The sequence below is a fragment of the Spinacia oleracea genome, chromosome 5 (genome assembly GCF_020520425.1).
Source record: "Spinacia oleracea cultivar Varoflay chromosome 5, BTI_SOV_V1, whole genome shotgun sequence".
In the NCBI taxonomy this organism is placed as follows: domain Eukaryota; kingdom Viridiplantae; phylum Streptophyta; class Magnoliopsida; order Caryophyllales; family Amaranthaceae; genus Spinacia; species Spinacia oleracea.
In genome coordinates, this window is record NC_079491.1 from 83299997 (window position 1) to 83321205 (window position 21209).

General features: G+C 37.6%; 2 protein-coding genes across 2 annotated transcripts; one reads left to right on the forward strand and one right to left on the reverse strand.

Moving 5' to 3' along the window:
• Positions 1 to 249: 249 nt before the first annotated feature.
• LOC130461653 (uncharacterized) lies at positions 250 to 11501 on the reverse strand. Its single transcript, XM_056829811.1, has 8 exons — positions 11457 to 11501; positions 7792 to 8110; positions 7463 to 7693; positions 7041 to 7337; positions 6523 to 6963; positions 6130 to 6405; positions 5920 to 6042; positions 250 to 1761 (listed from the first exon to the last, which is right to left on the reverse strand). The coding sequence occupies exons 2-8, from the start codon at positions 8092 to 8094 to the stop codon at positions 250 to 252; spliced, it is 3183 nt and encodes a 1060-aa protein (XP_056685789.1). The 5' UTR covers positions 8095 to 8110; positions 11457 to 11501.
• Positions 11502 to 19042: 7541 nt separating this feature from the next.
• LOC130461654 (TPD1 protein homolog 1-like) lies at positions 19043 to 19475 on the forward strand. The gene is made up of 2 exons (XM_056829812.1): positions 19043 to 19047; positions 19094 to 19475. Exons 1-2 carry the CDS (start codon positions 19043 to 19045, stop codon positions 19473 to 19475), a joined length of 387 nt encoding a protein of 128 aa, XP_056685790.1.
• The last annotated feature ends 1734 nt before the right edge of the window (positions 19476 to 21209 follow it).

The following is a 21209-nucleotide window of genomic DNA, read 5'->3' on the forward strand; positions in this document are numbered from 1 at the left end:
TAATAATAAAGTGTAGCTAAATAATCACCAATTCACCATGAATTCACGTATGGTTTGCATGTTCTACTTGTTCTTCACCATCTTCTTTGTACTCTCTGTCACAGGTATAGCTAGCCTTGTATCTATTTTCTCTATATTATATATTTCTGTTTTTTTTTTTTTTTTTTTTTTTTTTTGACATAAGCTTATAGAACAAATTAAGGAAAAGTACTAAAATTTAAAAGTAACGTAGAAGCTAAAGTTGCTAGATCATGAGCCCTCTGAACTTGATGACGATCTACCTTGTTGACACAACGTACACCAGCAAAAAGTTTTCCCTATTTTCTTAATTTCTGCAATAGTCCACCTGACCTGCACATCTGACAAATCATCCAATCTTAAAAGTTCAACTAATCGTTGTGAATCTGTCAAAATTGTAACCCTTGCTATCGAAGCTTGTGACGCCCAACATAAAGCTAGAAGACAAGCTTTAGCCTCTGCTTGCAACGCAGAATGCGCAGTACCAGATTGCGCCCCTCCCAAAGTACTTACCTTCTGGATCTGATGCCCTTCTAGTACCCAACCCATTCCTGCATTCTTAGTTGACTTGTGCCACGACCCATCCACCAAAATTATAGCTGGAGTTCCCTGGAATTCAGTACCAGAAATGATAGCCCTGAAAAACCCCGGTGGAAAAGATAAAGTATCCTCTGGGGGATGGAGAAAACCTAGATAAGGTTGGTTATGACTCTGAAGGATTCCATTGTCATTCAATCCATTATTGATAATCGATTGAACAGTCGCCATCGATGTAATTTCACCCCTAAACACACGGTTATTCCTTGTTAACCAGAGCCCCCAAAGTGTACTAATAAAGTATACCATTCTCGGACTGCTCTTTCCATCCTGACGTTGAAATTGTCGGATATAAAACAAAACCCATTCCGAAAAGGACATGGTTTCGTTGAGTTCTGAGTGGATAGCTAGTAATCCACCCCTCCAAACTTGTTGCGCGAAGTTACAAAACCGGAAAAGGTGTTGTAAATCTTCCTCCCCTCTATTACATAAATCACAAGAAATGGAAACTTGAATACCTTTCTTCCCCAGATTGACCTTGGTTGCAATTCCGTTATGCAGCAGTTTCCACAAAAACAATTTCCACTTAGGATGGATACCCAGAGACCAAAGCATCTTATAAGTGTTATTCCCTGGAACATTAGTACTGTCAGAAACCTCCTCCATTGCCAGCATAGCATAAGCAGTTTTAACTGTCAATTCACCTGACTTCTGAAATTTCCAGTAAAGGAGATCATCAGTATCTGAAGTTGGAAGCTCCATGGCAACTATTTTTCGAGCATCCTGGAATTCGAAACATGCACGAACCTTGTCATGGCCCCACCCAATACCCAAAGGACGAATGAAATGATGAACTTTCCAGTCCTTCGCTTGCAGTAACGTAACATTTGAATTAAAAATAGGAACTTCACCCTCAACCCACCTATTTCCCCCTGCCAAAACTTTCCTTCCATTCCCAATTTTCCAGCTACAACCTTTAAGAATATTGTTGAAAGCTCTTCCCATGCCACGCATACCCCAAGAAAGAGCACGCCCTCTAACTGAAGCTTGAACCCCGGAATGTAATGGCTTTGCAAACTTATGATTAACAATAGCAGCTAACATAGAATGGGGGTTATTACTTAAACGCCAAATATGCTTCATGAGTAAAGCCTTATTTAAGCAGGACGTACCTCGAATGCCTAAGCCACCTAGTCCCCTAGGGAGCTGCAGAACTTGCCTATTAACCCAATCACTAGTAGAAAAAACCCTTATTGCAGCGGGCTTTTAGACCCCTGTTGCAGCGTACATCGTATGCTGCAACTGGGGGGCCTGCAACAAGTCTGAACTTGTTGCAGCGTACATGTTCGCTGCAAAAAGTGATTTGTTGCAGCGGGCTTTTAGATGTACGCTGCAACAAGTGCCAAAAAATTGGCAAAATTTTGGACTTGTTGCAGCGTACATATAAAAGCCCGCTGCAACAGACCCAACTTTTTGCAGCGTACATTTATTTGTACGCTGCAACAAGTCTGAATTACTCAATTTTTTGCAGCGTACATTTATTTGTACGCTGCAACAAGTCTGAATTTTTGCGAAATTTTTTTCCCTTGTTGCAGCGTACAACATATATGTACGCTGCAAAAAAGCACTTTTGGCGGGAAAATTCTAATTTTGTTTAGGGATACCTAGAGTGCCTTGCACCAAATATAGAAACCTGTCAAAACAATAATAGAATAACGCAACCTGTATAACAAATATAAAAACAACAACTGGAGTTTTGTATATATCCCAAAACCAAAAGTGCACATACCGATACATTTAAATACATTTACGTTCCAATTTCAACGTACGCATACATTTTAACATAAAAGATTGTTCTATAACATCTAAACCAACACGATCAAGCGCCATCAGGTCAATAAAAAATACTTGGTGGTAAAAAACTTCGCCCATTGCTCACGAACCACATCAATTTCCTCACTAGCATAAGGCGCAGTCCTCGGAGTATAGACCTTACAAAAACAAAAAATTGATGGAGCATTAGATCGATTAAATGCAAATGAAATGTCACATTTTAACATTCAAGCAACTAATGACAATGTATTAATAGTCTAGAATACGAATCAATTAGTTACTTAATTACCTCATCTAGCCGGCCTTCATAGTCATGTTGTAACGTGACTATCTCTAACATGAACGTCATAACGTAATAGCCACACTCAGTTCCGCCGATTTGTTGAGCACACTGATTAAGAAACATAATACTTTATCTTGCAAGGCCAATAATTAATAAAAATAAAGCAAAAAGCTAATTAAGAAACATGTTATACCTCTATATGAATGGTTTTACACGACTTAAAACTCGTTTTATTCGGACAATGCCCACCATTGCACTTGTACACTTGGTATGCCCTAGAAAATTAACGAAACATGGGTACTCATGAATATGATTTTGGCTTAGGTTTCTTAAAGACTAATGTAATTTGTAAGCAAAAGAACTTACAAACTCAAGATTCCCCATGCATAATCTGTTCGACGTGGATCTCTAGCAGAATCGAAAATATATACATAACCTCTACGTAGGTCCATCACGTATAAATTCCAATGATTTCTGTATAATTTATAAATGATATATTAAATATTTAATAACAATAATAATTAATATTTTATATGAAACTTATATAATATAACACACTTACTCTTGATTATATGGGATTAAAAACCAATTAGTTAGGTTAGGATTACCCATCTTCTCCTTTTCAATTTCAGCTTGGAAAATGTTTTTCAAATACATTGTTGGCGCTCCAGGGTCGGCCTTGATTCTAGTGCTTGACATAATCTCGGGACAAATGAACGAAATCCGAGACATTTCAAATGATTTGGCATGATCGTGCAATAAACACCTACAAAATAAACAAGATTACACTATTAAGATCGATAAAGAGAAAAAACTTCAAAGAAATAATAGTTTTATTAACAACAATAAAACATTTAATTACAATATGTAGACTTGGATCGCTGAAATGTTTAAGCACGCCCCGCGAAGGAACTCTCCTATATCAGACGCAGTTATGTATGTTTCTTGATCAAAATCCGAGTGCCAAACTGAGGCCGCCAATGGGATGGTAGTATTATCATATATATCATCAGGCGCCGAAGTCATGATAAACTGCAACTATTTGCATGACGGGCCAAGACCTTGAATTGCATCGTGTACAAGTCCCGCTTTCTTGCTTTTGGTGGTTGATTCTTGTGTTTTACGATCACAACTACCCACGACCTCTAAGTTGGACTTAGGCTTAGAATTCGACTTCTTTGGATGCGAAAATTCCTATAACAATAGTCAATTAACATTAGTCATATAATAAGAATCAAATGAGTCCTTAGGTTCTTTAGTTCAAATTTGGGAGCGAAAATGTCATTTTAGCTCAATATATGACCTATAACGACCCAACGAGCCTTAAATGTGCATAAATAGGTTCGAATGAGTTTTAGAAACTTAAAACTATGCATATTAGTCGTGTAATAAGAATCAAATGAGTCCTTAGGTTCTTTAGTTCAAAGTTGGGAGCGAAAATGTCATTTTAGGTCTATATATGACCTATAACGACCCAACGAGCCTTAAATGTGCATAATTAGGTTCGAATGAGTTTTAGAAACTTAAAACTATGCATATTAGTCATGTAATAGGATTAAAATGAGTGTTTAGGTTCTTTAGTTCAAAGTTGGGAGCGGAAATGTCATTTTAGCTCTATATATGACATATAACGACCCAACGAGCCATAAATGTGCATGAATAGGTTCGAATGAGTTTTAGAAACTTAAAACTATGCATATTAGTCATGTAATAAGAATAAAATGAGTCATTAGGTTCTTTAGTTCAAATTTGGGAGCGAAAATGTCATTTTAGCTCAATATATGACCTATAACGACCCAACGAGCCTTAAATGTGCATAAATAGGTTCGAATGAGTTTTAGAAACTTAAAACTATGCATATTAGTCATGTAATAAGAATCAAATGAGTCCTTAGGTTCTTTAGTTCAAAGTTGGGAGCGAAAATGTCATTTTAGGTTAATATATGACCTATAACGACCCAACGAGCCTTAAATGTGCATAATTAGGTTCGAATGAGTTTTAGAAACTTAAAACTATGCATATTAGTCGTGTAATAAGAATCAAATGAGTCCTTAGGTTCTTTAGTTCAAAGTTGGGAGCGAAAATGTCATTTTAGGTTAATATATGACCTATAACGACCCAACGAGCCTTAAATGTGCATAATTAGGTTCGAATGAGTTTTAGAAACTTAAAACTATGCATATTAGTCGTGTAATAAGAATCAAATGAGTCCTTAGGTTCTTTAGTTCAAAGTTGGGAGCGAAAATGTCATTTTAACTCTATATATGACATATAACGACCCAACGAGCCTTAAATGTGCATGAATAGGTTCGAATGAGTTTTAGAAACTTAAAACTATGCATATTAGTCATGTAATAAGAATAAAATGAGTCATTAGGTTCTTTAGTTCAAAGTTGGGAGCGAAAATGTCATTTTAGCTCTATATATGACCTATAACGACCCAACGAGCCATAAATGTGCATAAATAGGTTGGAATGAGTTTTAGAAACTTAAAACTATGCATATTAGTCATGTAATAGGATTAAAATGAGTGTTTAGGTTCTTTAGTTCAAAGTTGGGAGCGAAAATGTCATTTTAGCTCTATATATGACCTTTAACGACCCAACGAGCCTTAAATGTGCATAAATAGGTTCGAATGAGTTTTAGAAACTTAAAACTATGCATATTAGTCATGTAATAGGATTAAAATGAGTGTTTAGGTTCTTTAGTTCAAAGTTGGGAGCGGAAATGTCATTTTAGCTCTATATATGACCTTTAACGACCCAACGAGCCTTAAATGTGCATAAATAGGTTCGAATGAGTTTTAGAAACTTAAAACTATGCATATTAGTCATGTAATAAGAATCAAATGAGTCCTTAGGTTCTTTAGTTCAAATTTGGGAGCGAAAATGTCATTTTAGCTCAATATATGACCTATAACGACCCAACGAGCCTTAAATGTGCATAAATAGGTTCGAATGAGTTTTAGAAACTTAAAACTATGCATATTAGTCGTGTAATAAGAATCAAATGAGTCCTTAGGTTCTTTAGTTCAAAGTTGGGAGCGAAAATGTCATTTTAGGTTAATATATGACCTATAACGACCCAACGAGCCTTAAATGTGCATAATTAGGTTCGAATGAGTTTTAGAAACTTAAAACTATGCATATTAGTCGTGTAATAAGAATCAAATGAGTCCTTAGGTTCTTTAGTTCAAAGTTGGGAGCGAAAATGTCATTTTAGGTTCGAATGAGTTTTAGAGGGTTTACCTTGGATGGTAAGTCTGTTGTCTTCTTTTGGGCCGCTAACACCGTTGTCTTTTTCTTGGAGCTACCATCCCTCTCTTTAGAAACATTAGACTTGGACTTCTTTTTAGGAGGTGAAATACAATCCTTTAAAATTCAACAAAAACAAGAGTAGGTAAGATGTCGAATGTGCTTGCGTGAACATATACATTCTAAACAATAAAACATATATACCTCGCCGTCTTCGAAAATCACTAAGTGTATGGGCCATTGCACAAAACTACCCAGAGCACCGCCTAAGTTAGTGAAACCATCTCCCGTAGGTACCGGAAGAATATCATCAACATGTCCGTCGTAAACAAAATCAACTTGGACTTTATAGTGACCAGGCTTCATCGATGTAAAATGTTGGGGCAATGCACCATCTGAGGGTTGTACCATACCATCCGCCACGACAATGTTGTTGCCTGAAACTTTCTCCTCAAGGGCAAGACGACATGGAGTCCTTTCCTTCATAAACAAAGGTTTCAATGCAACTTTGTAAGTGATACAGATTATTAAGTAAATGTCAACTAAAAACATAAAAGGATCAAGCAACTATGTTAAAAAAGAGTGACTACGTCGTACCTTTAGCTCGCGTGGTTGCGGCACTAAGATGTGACGAGTGGTTCTTGTAGCACTAACATCAAGGTCAACTCTGGCAGAATCATTTAAGTGGAGGTCATCAGGTATCGGGGTAGAAATGGAGTTTAGTTGTCCTGTTTTTAACAAGGTGCTTAGTTGCTTTTGGAGGGCCTCTGCCACCCTCTTCTCTACCCTTTTCTCTAATTCACCTTCAAACTCCTTTTTCACAGAAGCTCTGATTGATTCGTAATTTTCTGATGAAGCTTCACCATGGTCACTTCTACTATGTCGAATACACGGACCGAAAGCCTTTTTGATACCAACCATGCCACCTGTTCCCTTGACACGCCCACGATGATCTTTTTTCCCTATAGCTTTAGTGAGGGCATCCTCACCCTGTTCGAAAGAAAGATTTCCTTTTTCCTCTTCTGCGATGTACTCTAACTGCCAATTAGGAAAGTAATATTACTTTATATTCTCTAATCAAAGCAAGTAAATATTAATTAATTATCGCTACTTACAGCTTTTGTTGCGATTTCAACAACTTCTGTATCGTTCGGGTCAATTTCCCACTTTCCCTCTTTATTTTGTACTTGATGGGCCAAAATCCACTCCTTTGATCTGTATTTTCTAACTCTATTAACATTTGAGGTCACTGATGAGTTCACCGAGGAGCTACTCGAGATAGGTAAAGCTGCATCTGGTGGAAGTCGTCCATCCTTTATCCAATCTAGTCGCTTTCTATTATAACCCTTTTGGTCGGTGCGATGTGGGTTCTTGTTGCATGATGCACTTTTCCTCGCCTTTTCACTACGAAGCTGTCAAAGACAACATAAAAAGATGGAAATAAATGTTTTTTCTGATAACTTTTTGTCCTAGAACCAATGTCAGTTTGCTACATGAAAAACTCTTTAAGGACAAGTTAAAGAAATATTATCATTACCAATGACTCTGGCAGGAAATAATGTTTAACAAAAGTCTTCCAATCATCCTCTGTGATATGGTTGTAGACATCCCAAGGCATCTTGTTTGTTTGATTTTTTGGCTTCTTTTCCTTCATAGTTATCCATCGGCGCACCAACTTGCTCTTGAAACAACTAAATCGTTTCGCCACACAAGAATGAAAATATTTCTCCCTCGAATGATTAGAATCATCAGTAATGTGGAACATAAGCTGTTAATAATTAAAAAAAGTTAGATTATAAAAATAGTATTTAAATCAAATTAAATAATCCCTAAAATATACAAATCAAGTTAATATCCAATGCTTACCTTAGTCTCCTCCCAAAACCCCTTCTTGATTTGCTCATCTACCTTTGGATATAATGGGACGTTAATATTAATTCTAGTAGCACAACTCCCAACTTGCTTCCCGTATTCATGAGACCATTGTCCATCGGGGACATTATATACATTATACTCAAGGAACATAGGCTTAGCGACTTTAACACCTTTTGACGGACCACGGCCTTTAATGGTCTTTGTAATCGTACTAACATCTTGTGATTCGTCACGCGTTGTGGGAGTCTTGCCACCTTCTGATTCATGCCTAACAACAATTTGGTTTTCATTCATCGTACCTATGTTGTTCCTGCATCAAGTAAAACATACAGAAGAGTGGTTACAAAATGTGCGCGCAGCAGCAAATCAGTGCTCTAGCATACAGAAGGATATCAGATCAGTGCAGATATCACAGATCAGATCAGCACTGATCAGTGCAGATCAGATCAGCACTGATCTGCACTGATCAGATCAGCACAGATCAGCACAGATCAGTGCTGATCTGATCTGTGATATCTGCACTGATCTGTTCTGCACTGATCTGATCAGCACTGATCTGTGCTGATCTGATCTGCACTGATCAGTGCAGATCAGATCAGCACAGATCAGTGCTGATCAGATCAGCACAGATCAGTGCAGAACAGATCAGCACAGATCAGTGCAGAACAGATCAGCACAGATCAGTGCTGATCTGATCTGCACAGATCAGTGCAGAACAGATCAGCACAGATCAGTGCAGAACAGATCAGCACAGATCAGTGCTGATCTGATCTGCACTGATCTGTGCTGACCTGATCTGCAATGTTCCCCCCTTGTTGATTTTGTTCGAATTATAACAATATGACTGTTGCATCTGCAGCTTGAGACAGGTAGTCAGGTAAGTCCATTTTTTTAAAGTGAAACCATAGAGGAACAATTGACACTATTTTAACCAAATATTTGGTTAATAAAATTTCATCAAGGATTTGCAGATGCTAGTTTTATGGCAGTCAGAAGAGATAAATCAAGGTCAATTTTGAAACAACATCAACTAACAGTACCACTCCCCACCAATTTTAAGTCTCTAGTTTGTGCAAAGGGGATCATGCAAAAGAGATGGCACTAATTGAAGAATGAACGAGAAATTTAAGTGTAAATATGTCAAAGCTCAACATAATGGAAAATCAATAAGAACAGCATAGAGAGAAAGAAATTTAGGGGCTGTTTGGTTCCCCAGACTTCCCCCTGGACTTGGATTCCCCTAAATTTCTATCAGTCTCTCATTGGTCAATGACTCAATGGTCACCACCATCATCCCAAATCAATCCACCCCACCCCACCATCACCTCACCACCACTATCACCGTCACCTCACTAGTCACCACTAAAGCAACTCTCACTTCCACCCACCATGGATACATCACCAGAAAAACCAACCTTCACATCCCTTCCTTGATCCATTTCACCCCTTTTCCCTCTTTTTATTCCTCTCCGCTTTTTGTTAGGGACCAAAACATCGCTTTACAATGTAATTGAACAATTGATAGAATACTAAGTTGACACATGCTCCGGCCTTCAAAGAATCAAATCATATCAAAGAATTTGAACTCTATAGCAGCAACAAGCCAACAAGCATGAAAAATTATATATGTGGAATGCACTGATCTGTGCAGATCTGATCAGCATAGATCAGTGCTGATCAGATCAGCACTGATCTGTGCTGATCTGTTCTGCACTGATCTGTGCTGATCTGATCTGCACAAATCAGTGCTGATCTGATCTGCACAAATCAGTGATGATCTGTTCTGCACTGATCTGATCTGCAGAACAGATCAGCACAGATCAGTGCTGATCTGATCTGCACTGATCTGTGCAGATCAGATCAGCACAGATCAGTGCAGAACAGATCAACACAGATCAGTGCTACCCTCATCTGATCTGCATTGATCTGTGCTGATCTGATCTGCAATGTTCTTTGTCATTCTTGGTGTGTTTGTTGAGGCAATATGAGAATGCAGGGCAGCTAACTCATTCTATAAACAAGTTCTATTAATCTAGTATAGTACGGAGTAGTATGTAAGTTAGATCGTAAAATGAAATTATGTAATTGAGTTTCACTTAAACTCAAGCAACAATGATTAAGAAACTTAATGAGGAAATCTGACAATCTCACTTCTCTTATATCATGAAATCATATACTCATATGAGATAAGTCTAGAACTAACGAACATAAGGACTCATTTTAACCTTTTAAATGATTAATATGATTAATTTTAACTTTCCAAGACTCGATCCGATCTATTTATTCACATTAGAGACTTGTTTGGTCGTTGTGGTTCATATTTATGAAAAAATGAGGCATTTTTGCTCCCAACTATGAACTAAAGAACCTAAGAACTCATTTTTAGGCTAATATGACACTTTCGCTCCCAACTTTGAACTAACAAACCTAAACACTCATTTTAATCCTTTTAAATGATTAATATGATTAGTTTTAACTTTCCTAGACTCAATCCAATCAATTTATGCCATTTGAGACTTGTTTGGTCGTTATGGTTCATATTTATGCTAAAATAAGACATTTTCGCTCCCAACTTTGAACTAACAAACCTAAACACTCATTTTAATCCTATTACATGACTAATATGCATAGTTTTAAGTTTCTAAAACTCATTCCAACCTATTTATGCACATTTAAGGCTCGTTGGGTCGTTATAGGTCATATATAGAGCTAAAATGACATTTCCGCTCCCAACTTTGAACTAAAGAACCTAAACACTCATTTTAATCCTATTACATGACTAATATGCATAGTTTTAAGTTTCTAAAACTCATTCCAACCTATTTATGCACATTTAAGGCTCGTTGGGTCGTTAAAGGTCATATATAGAGCTAAAATGACATTTCCGCTCCCAACTTTGAACTAAAGAACCTAAACACTCATTTTAATCCTATTACATGACTAATATGCATAGTTTTAAGTTTCTAAAACTCATTCGAACCTATTCATGCACATTTATGGCTCGTTGGGTCGTTAAAGGTCATATATAGAGCTAAAATGACATTTTCGCTCCCAACTTTGAACTAAAGAACCTAAACACTCATTTTAATCCTATTACATTACTAATATGCATAGTTTTAAGTTTCTAAAACTCATTCCAACCTATTTATGCACATTTATGGCTCGTTGTGTCGTTATAGGTCATATATAGAGCTAAAATGACATTTTCGCTCCCAACTTTGAACTAAAGAACCTAATGACTCATTTTATTCTTATTACATGACTAATATGCATAGTTTTAAGTTTCTAAAACTCATTCGAACCTATTCATGCACATTTATGGCTCGTTGGGTCGTTATATGTCATATATAGAGCTAAAATGACATTTCCGCTCCCAACTTTGAACTAAAGAACCTAAACACTCATTTTAATCCTTTTAAATGATTAATATGATTAGTTTTAACTTACCTAGACTCAATCCAATCAATTTATGCCATTTGAGACTTGTTTGGTAGTTATGGTTCATATTTATGCTAATTTAGTCAACTAAGGTCAATTTAGGTCAATTTATTCAACTAAGGTCAATTTAAGCCCGCTCGTTTTGATTTAGGTCATTCTAGCTCAAGATTAGGAGACATGTTAATTAGCGCAACACTAGGAGAAAACGCACAACTCACCAAAAGTAAATACGTGCTTTATTTTCCGATTCTGAGAACTTCTGAAAAGACAGAAATCACCGAAAGCTTCTGAAAATTTCTGACTCGGGGATCTCAAGTCATCTGCACAGAAAGTTAGAAAACTTTGGTCAGGAACAAAAGTAAGATGTGGAAGTACAGTAAGAATTAAAGAAAGCTAGAAAAGTATAATCATGAACACAATGGAAGTATAAAATAAGAATTAAAGATGTGGAAGTACAAACTACACCTTCCTAAATGCTAGAAAAGATACATTTAATCTGATATTCAGTTAGCTAGAATTACCTATTCCCAGAAGCCAACTCATCTTATTCATTTACGGTTTACAACCCAAATTCCTTCCCTATGATCTGTACGCATATGATTAGTATTATTTGCATCTTCCTCCTCCGGTAACGGTTGAACAGCCGTTGGTAACAGGGGTGTTTCATCGTACTTGTCATACTCATCTTCATCCACAACATCATCAATACCCAGAATATTTCTCTTGCCTTGGGCAACTGCACGCCATATAGGATCAACATTGTCTACCACATAGAAAATTTGCTTAGCTTGTGATGCTAGAATGAATGGCTCGTCACTATCACTTAATCGATCAAAGTTAACCAATGTTAAACCAGGAAAAATTTCATCTTGTTTCACCCCATTATGGTTGTTGGCCCACTTGCACCGGAATACAGGGATCGTAAATTTGTTGTAATCAAGCTCCCATATTTCTTCGATAACACCATAATATGATTGTGTCGCATCAACCGGTCTTCTATCCTTGGCGCTTGCATAGACCCTAGATGCTGCAACATGCTTCACTCCACTATTCTGCACCACACTCTTTTCATCTTGTCTTCTAGTGTAGAATGTGAACCCATTGATATCATACCCTTCATAAGACAGAACACATAGTCGAGGACCTCGAGCTAACCACTGGACCATTTCAGAAACATCTAGATTTTTTTTCATTTCCTCGGCTACTTCCTTCTTAAACCAATCAACAAATGTGCGATTATGTTCTTGCATCAACGCTCTTTCCTTCAACTTAGGATTCTTTTGTTGCAATTCTAGCAAATGCTTATCTATGTAAGGATTGACCTCGGTAAGATGCTGCAACACACAAAGATGTGCCTTATTCTTCCTTTCAGATGGAGGCGAGATCACATTTTTACCAATTACCCCATGCCCTTCAAGCCTCCCTGCATGACGAGATTTTGGAAGACCTATTTGCTCAAGCCTTGTTAAGAATTCAGCTACATATTGAGATATCTCTTCCTCAAGGACTCCCCGAATGATACTACCCTCCGGCCTTGCCCGATTCTTTGTTTTGTCCTTTAAATGCCCAAAAAATCTCTCAAAAGGATACATCCATCTTAAGAACACCGGACCACATAACTTGATTTCTCGAACTAAATGGACAATTAAGTGCACCATAATATCAAAGAAAGATGGTGGAAAGTACATTTCAAATCGACACAAAGTTTCAACAATATCATTGTGCAAAGAATCTAATTTCTCCGGATCAATCACTTTAGCACATATAGAATTGAAAAACACACAAAGTTTTGTTATAACATGTCTCACGTGTTTCGGCAATATCCCACGAAGTGCAATTGGCAAAAACACATTAATCATTACATGGCAATCATGAGACTTCATACCAACCAACCTAAGGTCCGAGAGAGATACTAGGCGCTTTACATTCGACGAATATCCCGAGGGAACCTTAATTCCATGTAAGCACTCACAAAACTGCTTCTTCTCCTTTCTTGACATTGTGTAACACGCTGGAGGCAGATAAGTCTTAGTACCACCCGCACCAGATTTTTCAACAGGCCACAAATCTGGTCGAATATTCCTCTTTTTCATATCTTTCCGCACATTCTCATTGTCCTTAGTCTTTCCAGGCATGTTTAGCAAAGTCCCAATGATAGCATCGCACACATTTTTCTCAATGTGCATTACATCGAGACAATGCCTAACCGACAAATCTCTCCAGTAGGGAAGATCCCATAATGGAGATACTTTCTTCCACAAAACACCCTTTTTAGACTTGGACTTGTAGCACTTGCCGTATTTGGTTTCAACATTTTTTATTCGTTCATAAACCTGTGATCCTGTCAAAGGCGTACGAGCTACTCTTTCCTCGGTGAACCCATTGAATTCTTTCTTCTTCTTACGATAAGGGTGATATCGACTGAGGTGCTTCCTGAAATCTGGGTAAACATTTTTCTTGAAATTATGCAACCATGTGGGCTTCATGTCCTCTTCACATATAGGGCATGCTTGTTCTCCTTTGGTTTTGTATCCAGACAAGTTTCCATATGCCGGAAAATCATTTATGGTACAAAAAACCATAGCTCGCAATGTAAAGCTTGAATTGGTGTGTGCATCGAACATTGAAACACCTTCATTCCACAATAATTTCAAATCATCTATGAGTGGAGCCAGGTACACATCTATGTCATTTCCAGGTTGCTTAGGCCCCGAGATGAGGAGTGATAACATGATATGCTTCCGCTTCATACACAGCCATGGAGGAAGATTATAAATTGCTAGTAGAACCGGCCATGTGCTATGTTGACTGCTTAGAGTTCCATATGGATTCACACCATCTGCACATAAAGCAAGCCTTAGATTTCTAACCTCCTTACCAAATTCAGGATATTTCTTATCAATATTTCTCCATTGAACAGAATCTGCAGGATGTCGAAGGAGTCCATCTTTCTTCCTCACTTCCGCATGCCACCTTAAGTTTTTTGCTTGTTTCTTCAATGAAAACATACGCTCAAACCTAGGTATGATTGGAAGATACCACAAAGACTTAGCAGGCGGGCCCCTCTTAGCTGAATTTGCCCCTTTGCGTTTGTAACGAGATGCGCCGCATGTTGGACACTCATCCAAATGTTCATGCTCTTTTCTGTAAAGGATACAATCATTTGGGCAAGCATCTATCTTGTCGACCTCTAAGCCTAAGGGACACATCAATTTCCTGGCATAATAGGTAGAGGTGGGGATATCATTCCCTTCCGGCAAAAATTCACCTACCCACTCCAATAAGGTGTCAAAGTGTTCATCTCTCCAACCACCTTTACATTTGAGGTTGTAAAGTATTGACACACATTCCAACTTGCTGAATTTTGTACAACCGGGATACAATGGAGTTTCAGCAGCCTTTGATACTTGTTCGAACATCTGAGGTCGTTCGTCCAAGTGATCTTTCAGCCCATCCATCATCTCATTTATTTCATCATCTTCTTCCTCATCATCATCCGTCTCATTATTCTCATAAATATCATCATCACTCTCATTACTCTGAACATCAAATTCATGGACACTAGAACTTGGACGATCAGGTATTGTTTCACCATGCCAAAACCAAACATGGTAATCTTGCTTAAACCCACGGCGAAATAAATGATCCTCAATTTCATCAATGTCACCTAACCGCTTGATATTGTTACAATCACGGCAGGGACAATAGATTTTTTCGGCTTTTGTACTCCGTTGGTGTGCTAAAGCACATCTAATGAACTCTGCGACCCCACTCAAGTATTCTGCCGTAGTATGGTCACCATACATCCAACGACGACTCATTACTAATAACAACAACAAAAGGTTCCACACATAAACACATATATTAAGAAGTCACAAAATCATTAAGAAGTTCCGCAAATCTTTGGTTACATCATTTAAGTTTATCAATGCTTCACTGAAGTGATATTAGAAGTCCAAAAACAGTCCTAATAAGTAAAACGGAATGGATACTTAAGCATAGAATACTAATGTACACGTTTTATTATTACACTTACTATACTTATCCAAATTTTATTTATCGTAAAAATGATATGCACTTACTGTACTATTGATTTCAACTTTCAAAAGAGGAAAAGAGAAATTTTATGAAGATAATTAGATATATCAATACCTTATGCAATTGTTGAAATTCGAACAAGCACGATGATAGATTATGCTGGCAGTACGATCATCGCCCCTCTCTTCAACCATATGCGTATCTACCCATCTTCACAATTAACTGCAAATTAAAGACATAATTGAAAAACAGCCAAAAAAATCAAAATAAAAACGAAAATCAAAACGAAAATCAAAACGAAAATCAAAACGAAAATCAAACGAAAATAGTTCGAGGGCCAAATTCAGATATTTCTCATAGAATGCATGTAACAGGAAATTAACTATCTACCACATCACCACGTAGCAATCACATTATTCAAGTTATTGGCATTAACGCAGCATTCAAGTGCGGAACTAAGTGCTTACGTAACCTCGGGGAAGGAAGAAGGGTAATGCCAGAATAAAATCCTGTAACCTGGGCTGTAAGAAGCCTTTCATATATGCTGATAGGCTTCAGTCGGCAAAAATGTGGTGTTATTTATCCTTTAAACCTATTGGAATTAGATATCTCTTTTGCCTAATAATGGAGGAGGTTGAAAAATACTCTAGGAACTTCCTTTACTCCAAACAAGGCTCTAGTATTCCAGGATTTAAAAGCTATCCTAAAGTGGCAGGTGGCCGGAATGTCGCACCCACAAAGCAGCAGCCAATAAGCTGATAAAAAGTGGGGCTCAGAAGATAGCAGACTTACAGTTAAAAATAATCTTTAATTGCTGAGATTTGACGAGTTCAGTTGGTAATGGGCACGATGTTCTGCATCACACTACTTATTTCTTTCAAGTTTATATATGATGTTTGTGTGGCTCGTATGCTAAAGTTTCTTAGAGGAAGGTTTTGAGAGGTACAAGAGCTAGTTCATGCGCATATGTGAGAGCCTTGAAAATGTTCAACTCTTCTTTTTCAGTGTAAATACTAAATAGTCTAAATCAGTGTGGACAAAGGCCAGTGATTTCCTGAAGGTCTTGGGTTTACAACGACCACTTAATGGTTTTGACTCACAACTGACTTGAGGTAAACTTGAGTCAAGCAGCCATCCCATATCGTCTGTACACAAAGGTTTGAGATCTTAAAACAGAATTTTAACCCAGATGGTTGGATAACAGAGATTATTTTGTAAGGTCCTGCAAATGAAGAGTTCCCCTTCCCAACTCTACCAAGAAGACGGGTGAATACTGATGTTTTTGAAGGGCCTGATACTACTGGTCTAAGTGATGTATTCAACACTTTGAGCATACTTGGAAATTAAAAAAAAAAAAAAAAAAGGTAATCCAAAAGCCTCTTGGAAATCAGCAAAATAACATCCAAACAACAGTCTGAAGGGGTGAGTAGCAGTCAGCAACAGCCTTAGGCCATTCCCCATTACTTGTTATGAGAAAGCTTAAATAGTGGCTGTGTGCTTTTTAAAGAAATAGATCTATACTCGGAAACATAGCAATCCCCATTTACTTCGTTGGGTCGTTAAGTTTCAAAAACGAAAATCAAAACGAAAATCAAAACGAAAATCAAAAACGAAAATCAAAAACAATAATCAAAACGAAAATCAAAAACTAAAATTGAACCCTAATCTGAAAACGAAAATAAAAACGAAAATAAAAATTGAACACACCATACCACCGGAACCACGACGCCGAGCAACCACCGGAACCACGACGCGACGGGGAGATGCTGAACCACGGAACCAAGACAGCGACGCAGGGCTGAACCACGGAACCACGGAACCAAGACAGCGACGCAGGGCTGAACCACGACGCGACGGGGAGATGAGCAACCAACGGAACCAAGACAGCGACGCAGGGCTGAGCAACTCTTGGGTTCGACGGCGACGCGAGCTGAGTTCGACGGCGACCTTGGATATTTGTTTAAGGGAAAAGGCTTGGAGCTATAGCAGAGAAGGAACAGAGATTGAGCGCGGTTTGTACGTTGCAACTAGGAAAGTAAAAATTTTAATTTGAAACGCGGACTTGTTGCAGCGGGCATTAACATGTACGCTGCAATAACTACGGGTTGTTGCTGCGGGCTTTTATTTTGTACGCTGCAACAAACGCATTTGTTGCGAACAACTAAAATGTACGCTGCGATAACCCTTTAAAGGGTTTGACCCGCGTTGACCGACTGGTTGTTGAAGCGTATTTATACTTGTACGCTGCAACAAGGGGGCTGCAACAGGGGTTTTTTCTACTACTGAATGTATTCCTTTATTTGAATTTCCAACCCAAAAAAACCTAGTTATAATTGAGTCAAGCTTGGTTGTTATGGAAAGAGGAATTTCCATGCAATTGAAAATATGGGAAACCATGGCAATAAGAACAGAATTGATAAGAATCAATTTTTGAGGTTGTGACAGGCAACAAGAATTCCAAGCCGCAATTTTTCCAGCTACCTTGTCAACTAAGAATTGAAACATGGTGTGCTTTGTACCTATCAAATCAACCGGGACTCCCAGATGTGTTCCTAAGTTTGGAACCAAATGCATTTTGAGAATATCTTTGAATATTTCCTTCTCAACTACAGGGGTATTAGGACTAACCTTAAAATGAGATTTTTGCAAATTCAGTTGTTGACCTGAAATATCACAAAATATTATATTATATATTTTATATATTTCTGTTATGGGAAGATCACGAGTTGAATTCATTATCGGGGAAGTACTAATCAGTAATCACACGACCTCTCATCTTGATTTTTTTTTTTTGTTTAATTTCTTTACAGGGCTCGGTATGAGGAGGATGACACCCATTCAAAGAGAGTTGTTTTCTAATACGAATTCGGTTACTGGTACAAACTCTCTACTTTTAATTAGGGTCTTTAGAAATTTTATTTAAAAACCAAAGAAAAACATGATTAATACTTGGTCTTTTTAATTACAAAAAGAAGGTTTTTGAGTGGCCACAATATAATGGTAGCCACCACGTACAATACATTAAAACCCTTTATTATTGTTGACTCATCTGGAGCATTGGTTCTGTTGACTTTATATTACTAATAACTTATAGAAAAAATATAAATAGTTAATTAAAAAATCTCCTTTTTATTCTCCAAGTCAATTTATTTTAGTATTTTCTGTCTTCATCGGGTTTTTTTTTCTTGGTAAAAATAAAAAAAAGTCATCTACTGCTCTTCCTAATTCGATTATGCTACAATTAAATTTTCCTAATTTGATTCCAACGTTCAAACTTTTTTGGTATTTTATCTCTCTTCATCAATTTTTCGCTCTGATTCTGCCAAGAACATTTAGAATGAAACCCAAGAATTTCAGAAATTTGTTCAAACGAACCCATCCAAATTTGTAATTCACAATAGTAACATCATTTTTTTTCTCCAATTTGATTCTCGCAAGACAATCAAGAATGGAGTTGAAGACTATCTCAAAGATAAAAAAAATGGAGTTCAAGAGTTCCGTAAAATTTGTTCACTTTTTGAAAACTGTAATCGTAGATGGTGCATTTTATTTAATTTTATTTTGAAAAACTTATTTAATTATAAAACTAATAATATTTAACTAAAAAGTGAGCAAAATCAATGGTTTAGATTAGTCAATTTTATTTAATGGTTAAGATTTATTGTATTGTAGTGGCTCCCATTTTATTGTGGCTATAGTGAAATCATCTATTACAAAATCACGTTTGTAAATATAATATTTTAATCATTAATATCTTTAGTCATCAATGAGGTAAGTAGGTATTATAGAGTATTTTTGTTGACGATAACACAAATAGAGAAGTTGTGGCACAAATAAGTAAGCAAGGTGGTGGCACTGATGGGCAACGGATAGGAGAAGGGTTCGGCAATAATAATACGTGCTCAACAACAGACGTATACATAGCTCAAATTGATTCAGCACCATTGCCCAGCGGGATTCCAACCTACAATGTTATAATAGTGAATGCTTGTGCATCCGGGTGTAGCATATCCGACATCCATGTCAAATGTGAGGATTTCAGCTCCGTTGAGACTGTCAATCCCACCTTGTTTCGGAGACTCGCTTTCGATAATTGCCTCGTCAATGATGGCAACTTTCTTGCTCCTGGCAAACAGTTGAGTTTTCAATATGCCAATGACAAGCGTTACGATTTATCTGTTTTCTCTGTTGCTTGTTAAACAACTCAGAATCAATTTGCTACTTGCCTAGTCGTTTAATTTTGCTTCATATCATATGTAAACAGTGCAACTGTTTTGTTAGAATTGAGGAAATAGGAAGAAGAAAGGAAGAAGAAAGCAAGAAGCCATTGTTGAGCCTTGGAAGCTCGTGAGCTTTGAGAGAGAAGTAATGGACTACATTTTGTATTAATTGTGTGATTAATGAAAATAATACAAGCTTAGGTATTTATACTAACATATGTACAAGTTAGTATTCTAGTAACAAACTTCCTAAACTAACTAACAACTTATACTAAAGTATAAGTTCCAACACCCCCCCCCTCAAACTGAAAATGGTGTTAAACATTTTCAGTTTGAAATTTTGAAATGAAGCAGTTCTTGCTCCTCTTGGCGATGAGAACTGCAGCCAAAGTATTCCGTATTTATCAACACCATCATGAGAAGTATTTGAAGTTCTGAAAACTGCTAAGCTTTGTGTTTCTTCAACACTTAGCATTTGAGAAATTGAGACATGTATCTTTAACTAGGGAACCTGCTACCCTACTGGATGCCCTCTGCAAATGTACACCAAACACTTCTCCAAAGTCGTCATGAAGGATAAGAACACCGCCAGAGGCTCGTGACAGGGGTTGCAGAACAGGGACTCTGACAGGGCATGTTCCAGCACACATAATATCTACAACTGTATGTTGTCGGTGAGCTTCTTTGCCTAAATGTTCCATCCACTTCGTTGCAGTTTTTTCAAGATATGCATAGTTTGGATGACTAAAGGAATGAGGAAGTGCTCCAGGGCCAAAAGTATTCGGTCCAGCAGCACAAACTATTAACCTACTCTTACCCCCAGGCCTCTTAACCATGCCTCGGGACAAATCAGCAGATGGCCCTTGAATAATTGCAAGTGCAACTTCCACTGCAGTACCCAAACAGCGGTCTCTTGCAGTCTCTGGAATGTTTTCCTTGAAGGGTCTGAATGAGGAAAAGATGGTATGTGCTACAGCAAGTGTAGCATGCACAGGAGACAAGTATATGCCTGTCCCATAAATCAATGCTCTTAAATTGTCCTCACTAGGTGACTTGTCCCCGGGAAGCACATCAGCAGATGCAGTAGATTCCTCACAAAAATCATATACAGATACAGTTCGGCCATATGAAACAATTCCTATTCTAGTCGTTGGGGGGAGCGAGTCAACAAAAGCATGAAGAGAACTTTGTAAATGCTGAAGGTGTGGCTCATCTAAGCACTCGTCGATGACAAGAACATCACCAGAATACTGTGGTGGAATCAGGATATTGTGGTTGAATCTAACCACCATGAATCAACTTCCCGTCCTCCAAAATACACCCTTAATCGGTAACCAATCACACACATACACCAAAAATCCAATGTGAAGAATGAAGGATAATGTGTTTGAGAGTGAAAAGAGTGAGAAATTCAGCTATGAAAAAGGAAGCTGAAGATAGAAATTGATCAAAATAAGGAACAATTTGAGAATTTGACCCTTTGGGTCTTTTGAGAATTGACCACTTTGGGTCTTTTGAGAATTGACCACTTTGGGTCGGAAACTGACCACTTTGGGTCTGAAAAAGGACCACCGTGGGTCTGAAAATGACCTCGATGGGTCTGAAAGAATGAGCCACAATGGGTGTCATCAAAAGAAAGATCGCAATGGATCATGAAATTGATCTCTATGGATCAATGAGAAAGGACCTCTATGGGTCACAAAATGGACCTCA

Bases quoted from the DNA above. Each gene is read 5' to 3' on its own strand.
- LOC130461653 (XM_056829811.1), bottom strand. From the start codon at position 8,094: ATGAATGAAAACCAAATTGTTGTTAGGCATGAATCAGAAGGTGGCAAG. The intron at 7,694-7,791 runs GTAAGCATTGGA...AATTATTAACAG, and splicing joins GGTTTTGGGAGGAGACTAAG to CTTATGTTCCACATTACTGA. The intron at 6,964-7,040 runs GTAAGTAGCGAT...CCTAATTGGCAG, and splicing joins TTGAAATCGCAACAAAAGCT to TTAGAGTACATCGCAGAAGA.